At 61.0% G+C, this 9,202-nt stretch overlaps 6 protein-coding genes across 6 annotated transcripts; 3 read left to right on the top strand and 3 right to left on the bottom strand.

Annotated features, from left to right (window-relative positions):
* Positions 1 to 43: 43 nt before the first annotated feature.
* OT_ostta05g02710 (Uncharacterised protein family UPF0016) lies at positions 44 to 706 on the bottom strand (the record flags this gene model as incomplete). Its single annotated transcript, XM_003079331.2, has 1 exon — positions 44 to 706. The coding sequence occupies one exon, from the start codon at positions 704 to 706 to the stop codon at positions 44 to 46; it is 663 nt and encodes a 220-aa protein (XP_003079379.2).
* Positions 707 to 863: 157 nt separating this feature from the next.
* Positions 864 to 2,336, top strand: OT_ostta05g02720 (Amidinotransferase; the record flags this gene model as incomplete). Its single annotated transcript, XM_022984278.1, has 1 exon — positions 864 to 2,336. One exon carries the CDS (start codon positions 864 to 866, stop codon positions 2,334 to 2,336), a length of 1,473 nt encoding a protein of 490 aa, XP_022839026.1.
* A 312-nt stretch (positions 2,337 to 2,648) lies between these two features.
* On the top strand, positions 2,649 to 4,157 carry OT_ostta05g02730 (Protein of unknown function DUF389; the record flags this gene model as incomplete). The annotated part of the gene is made up of 1 exon (XM_003079333.1): positions 2,649 to 4,157. One exon carries the CDS (start codon positions 2,649 to 2,651, stop codon positions 4,155 to 4,157), a length of 1,509 nt encoding a protein of 502 aa, XP_003079381.1.
* A 381-nt stretch (positions 4,158 to 4,538) lies between these two features.
* Positions 4,539 to 6,077, top strand: OT_ostta05g02740 (Threonine dehydratase, catabolic; the record flags this gene model as incomplete). The annotated part of the gene is made up of 1 exon (XM_003079334.1): positions 4,539 to 6,077. The coding sequence occupies one exon, from the start codon at positions 4,539 to 4,541 to the stop codon at positions 6,075 to 6,077; it is 1,539 nt and encodes a 512-aa protein (XP_003079382.1).
* Positions 6,078 to 6,197: 120 nt separating this feature from the next.
* On the bottom strand, positions 6,198 to 7,007 carry OT_ostta05g02750 (Cell division protein Cdc14; the record flags this gene model as incomplete). The annotated part of the gene is made up of 1 exon (XM_003079335.1): positions 6,198 to 7,007. One exon carries the CDS (start codon positions 7,005 to 7,007, stop codon positions 6,198 to 6,200), a length of 810 nt encoding a protein of 269 aa, XP_003079383.1.
* Positions 7,008 to 7,714: 707 nt separating this feature from the next.
* On the bottom strand, positions 7,715 to 9,061 carry OT_ostta05g02760 (Nucleotide-binding, alpha-beta plait; the record flags this gene model as incomplete). Its single annotated transcript, XM_022984279.1, has 1 exon — positions 7,715 to 9,061. One exon carries the CDS (start codon positions 9,059 to 9,061, stop codon positions 7,715 to 7,717), a length of 1,347 nt encoding a protein of 448 aa, XP_022839027.1.
* Between the last annotated feature and the right edge of the window lie 141 nt (positions 9,062 to 9,202).

Consider the following 9,202-nt stretch of genomic DNA (forward strand, 5'->3'; position numbering starts at 1 on the left):
AAAATCATAAAAATGAAGTATTTACGAAGACGCGCCAACAACTCTACGGTGGCCCGGTGACGAGCGCGTGGACGCCGAAGCAGAGGAATAAAACCCCGCCCAGAATACCGACGACGCGTTCGCCGTCCTGGGCGCGATCGGCGAGCTTCCTACCGCCGATCACGGCGACGCCGGTGCACAACGCGTGTCCGAGAGATCCGCCCAGCGCGACGCCCGCGACGTCGCTCTGCGCAGCCAACCCGATCGTCGCGATCTGCGAGCGATCCCCCCACTCCGCCAAAAACGTCACCGCGAACGCCTCGGCGAAGACGGTGGAAACGCGATCCCTCGAGCGCTTCCCTTTCTCCCCTCGCTTCCCGCCGCGCGTCTTTCGCGCGAGCTCCCTCTCGACCTCCGCGAGTTCATCCTCGTCCTCGGACGACCCACTCGAGAGCGAATCTCGCAGCGCTCTCGCGCCGAAGACGAAGAACAACACCGTCGTCGCGTTATGCGTCGCCCTCGGACTCACGCTCGTCGTCACCGCCGCACCGACGACCGCCGAGAGCACCGTCATGACGACCAGCGCGAGCCAAGACCCGAGGAAAACGACCCCTCGCGCGTGTCGCATCGCGAGCAGCGCCGCGATGAAGAACGTCTTATCCCCGATCTCACTCAGGACGACCAACGCGCTGGACTTGAGGAAGCCCTCGACGAACGGGGTGGACATGACGACGACGAATGTGCGCGTGGAAGTGACGCCACCGCATTGCGCCGAGCGCATGCGATTGGCGCTGCGACGGGCGCGAGATCTCGCACGCGCGCGCGCACGGTCGCTGACGACGCTTGAGCCATCGTTTTACGCGTGTCCGCGAACGGCGGCGGCGATGGCGCGGTGGACGATCGTCCACGGTGCGACGTCTTCGCGCGTGGACGCCTCGAACGACGCGTCGACCGACGCCGAGCGCGTCGCCCTGTGCGCGCCGAGCGCCGGAAGCGAACACCGAGCGGCGCGAGCGCAGCTCTGGGTCGAGGAAGAAGAGCGGGAGGCGCTGCCGAACGCGTGTGGGGTCGTTCGAGATGGGCACCCGGTGCGCGGGGGGGGCGCGCGGACGCGCGCGGCGTTTCGGGCGACGACGCGAGACGAGCGCGCGAGCGCGCGAGGTGCGTCGATCGTCTTCGCTCGGGACGTATTTCGTGAGAGGTCGTTGGTGGTGGACGTGTACGAGCGGAAGGATGTCGCGCACACGTTCGCGCTGACGCACGCGGGACGGGACGTGTTCGAGTGGTTGGCGGAGCGCGGCGTGACGTGCGCCACGACGGAGCGACCAGATTCGGACGACACGGCGACGTGGGAGATCGTGGACGCGAGCATACGTGGGGGTGCGAATGACATGCTTCGACGCGATCCGACGACGCGATCGACGTCCAAGGATCAGAGCGCGAACGAGTGTTTGATGGTTGTTCCGAGCGCTTTTTGCTCCAACGAACAGGCGGCGCGGGATAATCACTTCATGGCGTCTACGAGCGAGGGCATGAGCGCGCTTGAGATTCGAGAGCGAGCGGTGGCGGAGCATAAGAGTTTGTGCGATGGCTTGCGTTCGCTCGGGATGAAGATCAATTTGTTCTCGCACGACGAAAATCACGGTGCGCCGGATTCGGTCTTTCCGAATAACTGGCACCAACTGCGTGAGGGCAAGCTAAAACTGTTCCCGATGAAGGACGAGAACAGAAGACGAGAGAGGCGTGAAGATATCATCGACTTTTTGAAGATGAAGCACCCGGGCATCGTCGTTGACGATTCACTCCTGAGATTTGAACGACAGGACCCGCCAAAATTCCTTGAAGGCACGGGTTCGCTTGTCGTCGATCACGAGAACCGGATCGCGTACGTCGCGCTCAGCGAGCGTGCGCACACCGACGTCGTACAACAGCACTGCGCCGATGAGAATTTGACCCCGATCATGTTCACGGCCGTCGACGCCAAGGGCCGAACGATCTACCATACCAACGTCATGATGGCTGTGTGCACGGACGTCGCCATCGTGTGCGCCGCCTCGATCGCCGACGAGAGCGAGCGTCGACGTGTGCTCGACGCCCTCAAATTGAAACCCGGGCGAGAGATCATTGACATCACCCACGACCAGGTTGACGCCTTCTGCGGGAACGTCCTCGAGGTTCGAACCGCCTCGGGCGCGTCCGCGCTCGCGCTCTCCGCTCGCGCGCTCGCCGCGTTCAATCCCGACCAACGCGCCGTCCTCGATCGAATCTTCGACCGTCTCGTCGTCGCCAATTTCGACATTATCGAGCGCATCGGTGGCGGCGGCGTTCGGTGCGCCATCGCCGAGCACTTCGTCTAGACTCTCGTCTAGAGTGAAGAAAAATCTCACCAAGGTGCCAATAAATCCTAGAGGCGGCGCCGCATGGAACCGTTTCGCGGCATTTCGCGCGCACTTCGAGCGTCACGTCTCGACGCGCGCGTCCGCGCGCCCCGACCGCGCGTCGTCGACCACCTCGAGCGCGTTCGAGACGTCGCCGGGCGCGCGCCCGACCACGATCGTCGACGACGCGCCCGCGGTGTCGTGGAGAAGTTGAGTTTCGCGCGGGAAGACCGATCGCTCGGTCGCGTCGAGCGACGACGTCGCTCCCGTCCCGCGCGACGGTGACGCGAGATGTCGCTTCGTAAGCTCGAGGCGACGGTGCCGGCGGTGAAGCGACAGACGGTGTTGGACGCGCTGACGAAGGATGGCGGGCTCGGGCACGAGACGCACGTCGGGGAGTTCATCGTGTGCACAGCGTGCGAAAACTGCGTCGTCATCTCTGTCGTGTGCTCGAGCGCTCGGGCGGGTGAGTTGATGAACGCACTCACGTCGAAAGGGATCGGGGTGCAGTACGGGACGCTGACGTCGGTAAACGTGGCGAGTCAGCGCCCGAATCCGATCGCGCTCGCAAACGAGTTCAAGGATCTCAAAGCAAAGATTGAGGGTCGAGCGCGAGTAGACTTTAAGGACGATCACGAGTTCACGCGACGATGGAAACGCCGACAGAATCGATTGGAGCGGAGGAAAATTAATAACGTCTCGTCCACCGCCGCGAAGAGCGTCGAGGAGCTGTACAACGAAGTCCTCGGCATGGCCGTCGATGGGTCCCACTTTTACATCTCCGTGATGTGTGCGAGCGTCATCGCGGGTGTTGGGTTACTCACAAATTCGTCTGTGGTCGTGCTAAGCGCCATGCTCATCTCTCCTCTCATGGGACCGATTCTAAGCTCGGCGTTTGCGCTCGCCATCGGTGATTGGGTGCTGTTTTGGGCTTCTGTTTTCGCCGAAATACGCGCTGCCATCGTGACGTTCCTGGTTGGTTCTCTTGTTGGGATCATCTACGGTCCGTACGCGGTTTCGTACGGCGAAAACCAGATTCCAACGGCTGAGATGTCAGGTCGAGGGCAGCTTCATGGCTTGCTAGGCGGCTTGATCATTGCCGTCGCCTCCGGCGTCGTTGTTGCGATGTCCATCACCAGCGATGGGGTGAATTCTCTGGTCGGCGTAGCTATTAGTGCATCGCTTTTGCCACCAATCGTAAACTCGGGGACCATGATAGTTTTCGCAACTGGAATCTCCAACGCGTGCGACGATGCATCGTCGATGAAGTGTACGATGACGAGTCAAAAGTTCTTGGAGAAGGCGGGGATCTCATTCGCCCTGTACGTGACAAACGTAGTGACGATAATTCTGGTTGCCAGCTTCATATTCTATAACCAAAAGATTGGTCTGTTCAAGGGTTTCGTGGTCAACTTGAGTACAGAGCTCTTAAATGTCGGCAATAAACACGTGCGCGACAAGTTGCATGTGGCCACAGCTATCAAGGGTGCGATCGGCGAGCGCACGTTTGATAAGCTCCTTGATGATGCAACGGCAGGAACGATGGCTGAGAGACCAACAATTAGCCAAAGTGAAAAGAAGGCACCAGTCGACACAGTCGACGTCGAGGCTCCCGAACCCGGAGAAGCCGCCGAAGTCGAAGAGTACTGCGTGCCAGACGAGGACTTCATGAGCGAATTTTCAGTCCTTCGTCCGTTTCCCGAGCCTCAGGGGGTGCAAAGGCCCGCATTCGCCGCCTACGAAGAGGGAGACCACGTATTCGGCTGGGTGAAGCGCATTCGAGAGATGATCACGTACTAACGAGTCGCGCAACGATAGAACTGTAGCCCACGCGTGCACGCCAGACACGCGTCGATCCGCGCGCTCGATGTCGAGCTTTGTCCGCCGGTGAAATGAAAGCAGTGTTCGGACATTCCCCCGCGCGCTTCCTTCGCGTTCGCCCGAACGGTCGCCCCGGCGCGTTGAAAATATCCAGCACCCCTGATTTTCACGGCACGACGGTTTAAATCACGAGGAATCTCCCACCAGTCATGACTCAGGAAAAGTACATCGCGGTCGACCGACACAGGGGGGGTGTCGACATCGAAACAAGATTCGGATCGCGTCGCCCCGTCGTCGACACACCGCGCCGCTCGCGCCCGCGCACGTCGCGTCGACGCCCACGCACGCGCACGTTTGCACATGCACGCCGCCGCCGCGCGCGCCGTCCGGGCGAACGTCTCGACGCATGCGCCGATTACCACGCGAAACGACACGCGCGAAACATCGCGTTCGGGCGCACGCGCTCGACGCGTCGTCCGAGCGCGCGGGCGCGAATGCGCGACGCGGGCGATCATCCCGCGTCCTGGGGCGAGCATCGCCGCCGGGTTGGAGATTCCGTCGTACGAACACGTCAGAGAGGCGTACGAAAAGGTCACGGGAGGGGTGGTGCGCACGCGCTTGACGCACTCGAAGACTCTGAGCGCGCTGTGTGGGACCGATCTGTATCTGAAGCACGAGTGGGAGCAAGCCACGGGTTCGTTTAAGGAGCGAGGCGCGAGAAACGCGTTGATGGCGCTGGACGAGGACCAGAAGAAGCGAGGCGTGATCGCGGCGAGCGCGGGAAATCACGCGCTCGCGCTGGCGTATCACGGACGCGAGCTTGGAATTCCGGTCACGGTCATCATGCCCTCCATCGCGCCGCTGACGAAGATCACGAAATGCCAAAAGTTGGACGCGCGCGTCATCCTGGAGGGAGACACGATCGCCGACGCCGCGCAGTACGCTCGAGAGAACTATGTGGAAACGGGCGAAAAGCTCAAGTACATCAACGGCTTCGATGACTTTGAAATCATCGCCGGTGCCGGTACTGTCGGTATCGAGATGCTCGAGGACGTTCGTGACGCTGATGCTGTGGTCATTCCCGTCGGCGGTGGCGGTCTGATTGCCGGTATTGCCCTCGCCGTGAAGCAGCTCAAGCCTGGTATCAAGGTGATTGGCGTCGAACCGGATCGCTGCGCCTCGATGACGCTCGCGCTCGCGGCTGGCGAGCCAGTCAAGGCCCCGACGACCGCGACGCTCGCGGACGGTCTCGCCGTCCCGACTGTCGGTCCTCGCTCGTTCCAAACTGTCAGGAACTTGATCGACGAAATTGTTTGCGTGAGCGAATCTGACATCGCTCTCACCATGTTACGGCTCATCGAGAACGAAAAGCTCGTTCAAGAAGGCGCTGGTATCGCGGGTTTGGCTGCGGTCATGACCGGTAAGCTCCCAGGGCTCAAGGGCAAGAAGGTCGTCGTCTGCATGTGCGGTGGTAACATCGACACGAGCACTCTAGGCAAGGTGCTCGAGAGAGGCTTGGTGGGTGACGGTCGCCTTGTGCGCTTCTCATGCGTTGTCCCAGATCGTCCCGGCGGCATTGCGAGCGTCTGCAACAAGATTGCCGGAGTTGGTGCTTCCATTAAGCACATTCTCCACGAACGTGCGTGGTTGGAGCAAGACTCCCACTCCGTGCTCGTTGACGTCGAGTGTGAAGTGACAGACGCCAAGATGGGTGAAGAACTGTACGACATCATCAGCGAGAGCTACACTCTCCGCACCGCGAACTTCGGGCCGGCTAAGCGACCTCAAATCAAGCCTGGTAGGGTAGTCATCACTGATGACTCGTCCGACACCTCTAACCCGGTAGTCGCGTGCGCATTGGACGAAGAGTGCATCTCTGTTTATCCAGAAGACAAGTAAACATCCACGAAATAGAATCCAATTCGCTGTAATACTCTAAACACACGCTGTAGCCACCACTTCAAGTACAAATACAAGTACCTGGTACCGGTACCTAAATCATTACAAGTACAACAAACTCTAAACTACATCTACCGCTAAGCTCTCTGCAAACGCGATGGCAGCCAGCAGGCTGTCTGCACCGATGGCCTCCTCTACAGACTCGCGCGCCTCCGCGGTGAGCGCGTTACTCAACGCCGCAGAAGTACCGGTCGGTAATATATACCGAATGATCACGCCGATGAATGCCTTCGTGTGATCTGCTAGCTCACTCGTGCTCTCCTCGGATGTATACAAAGCACAAATAGTTTGTATGCCGCTGCGTCTCATAAAGTCACGTTGACGCGTTTGGCTGTCCGCAACGACGACAAGCAACAACTCGAGAACCTCCGCTCGAATTTTCGAGTCCTCTGAGTCATTTTGTAAACGAACCAAGAGACGCTCCATGTTATTGTCGACAAAATAATCGCACAGGGCAGGGACAAACAGGCACATTCCTCGAAGAGCGCGGAGGCACAGGCGAGTCTCCTCAATCTCGACCACTGTGATCTCGTTCGACGTCACGACGTCCACGAAATGCTGCACGATATCGCGCGCATCTTGGTCGAGCGCTTCTCTCAGAAGAGCGCACAGTTGCTCACTTCGCTCGTGACGACGTAACAATTCGAGATGTCCGAGCCATTCCTTGTAGGCCAACAATCGGGCGTTTTCGCTCTTTTCCTCAACGCCCCGTCGAAGGTTTTCGATCGCCCGTCGCCAATCCGTGGAAATATAATCGTGCTCCAACACGTCGACGAGCATGCGCCACTCGGGTTCCCACTCTTCTGAGTTAAAATGTCTCCAAAACGGCTCGCGGCAACCGCCAATGAGTGGCCTTTGCGACTTCGACATTCACCCTCTCCTGCGTGCGAGCACACACTTATCTCCGTCAGCGTTCGAGAAAAAAACGTCGATGATTCGAATGTACGATCCCATTTTCGGCTCAGATGCACTTGCTTGGATCTTCACTCGTCCACGCGTCGGAGGCAGTCGCACTCGACGAGTCGTCTCTCGCGGTTCAACATCTCTGTGAGCGCCTCAAAGAGACTTCGGTGGCGCTCATCCACCGAAGCGTATCTAAGCGCTTCATTTCTTCGCGGTCGCACTGTCGCACGGCGCCTTTCCCGCGCTCGACATCGCTCCGTCGAGTCGGACCGTTGGCTTCGCCGCGCGCGTCCAACCGCGCGTTCGTTCGAGTGCGCTCGCGAGTATATCTCTCGCCTCCTCCGACGTCGCACCCATCGCGGGCAGTGGAATCGGACCTTTTACCTTGTCGCTCGTCATCGCCGTGGGATCGGAAAACGCGCCGGACGATCGAGGGAGACGCACCTCTGATGAATTCAGCGTCGAGGAAATCTGTCGAGCCCCGCCTCGGAGCGTGAACGTTTGCGAACGGATCGACGTCGCGAAACGGGCGTTTCGGAGGGTGCGCGTCCAGCCAAGGCCGGCGCGCGCGCGACGAGGCGAGTGCGCGCGCGCGAGGCGGAGTATGCGGTCGCGGGCGCGCGAAGGATCATCGTACTTCTACGTGTAACCTCACAAAGCGCTCGAGAGGCGCGTCAGTAGTCCCTACGGTCTCGTTTATCTCGCCGAGGCGAGGGCGAGCGGGAACGGGTTCGGGATCGTTTTCTCTCTCGACGATCGTCTCGTCGGCGGTCGTCGTATTGACGGTCGTCGTCTCTTCGGCCGCCGCCGAATCGAGGACGACGGTCGTCGTCCCACTCGTCGTATCTACCACGACTCGTCGATCGCGAGCGCGAGCGCGATCGCGAGCGCGATCGACGACGGTCGTCAACATCCGGCGGGGGCGGCGGCGGAGGTGGTAGTGGGGCGCGCTCTTCGAGCTGACCTTCCTCTTCGGAGCCAGAGGACTGCTGCGGCGACGGCTCACGTCTGCGGTGGCGATCGCGCGGGGGCGGCGAACGCGACGGCGAACGCGGCACCACCCGACGTTCGCGTTCTCTCTCTCGCTCCCTCTCTTCGTCGTACGTGCGGTCGCGCCCACGGGCCGGAACGCTCTCCCGCTTGCTCCCAGCGCGCGTCCTTCCGATGCCGCCGCCCAAACGACGCGGTAACCACGACTTGGACGTGCGAGCGCGCTCGACGTCCACGATTACTCGCCTGTCTTCGATGCGTCTATCGTCCATCCCTCTGTATGCCGCTCGCATGTCGCCCTCGCGCTCGAACTCGATGAAGGCGTACCCTCGAGACTTCCCATCCTTGTCTCGTATCAACTTTACGGAGCACACGGGGCCGTAATACTCAAACTCTCGCTTGACCTTCGCCTCGTCCACGTCGTACGCCAGGCGAGCGACAAACAACGTACGATAGGGATCACTTGTCGCGTTCGGGTCATCCTTCGGCCTGTACGCGTCCACCGCATCCTTGATGGCTTCTCTTGCCTTTCGCTCGTTTGCCTCGCGTCTCGCCGCTTTCCGCACCTCCTTACGCACCATAACGTACACCCCGCTCGGTTTACGTCTACTATCGTCACCAACGTCGTCATCGTCCGCACTTCCACGCCCCGTCCTTTTCTTCCCGCTCTCAAACTCCCCGAGCGCGCTCGCGATCCCGCCCAACCGCTGCGTCTTCTTAGGTTTCGGCGGCGGCGGATACCATTTCAGAGGCGGCCTCGGCGCGAACATCGGAAGCAAATCCGGCGACAACCCGGTCGGGTGATTGATCGCCATCCCTCGAAACTGTCCCGGAATCGGCCGTCCTCCCGGCATCATCATCATCGGCGGTCCGCCCGGCATCATCGGCGGTCCGCCAGGCGTCATCATCGGCGGCATCCCCGGTGCGCCCATCGGCGCCATCCCCGGCCGTCCCAGCATCATCGGTGCCACGCCCATCCCTCCCATCGGCGCCATCGGCGCCATCATCGGCGCCATCCCGATCGGCGCCATCCCGATCGGCGCGTGCGTTCGCGCCGTGCCCCCCGCGGGTGCACCTAGGGCGTGCGCCGCGCCACCGAATCGCTGCGGCGCCCGCTCTTGGTGCGCGGCGGACCCTGGCGGGGGCGGGACGTCGCGGTGCATCATGAGCGT

This window comes from Ostreococcus tauri (assembly GCF_000214015.3).
Source record: "Ostreococcus tauri WGS project CAID00000000 data, contig chromosome 05, whole genome shotgun sequence".
Classification (NCBI taxonomy): domain Eukaryota; kingdom Viridiplantae; phylum Chlorophyta; class Mamiellophyceae; order Mamiellales; family Bathycoccaceae; genus Ostreococcus; species Ostreococcus tauri.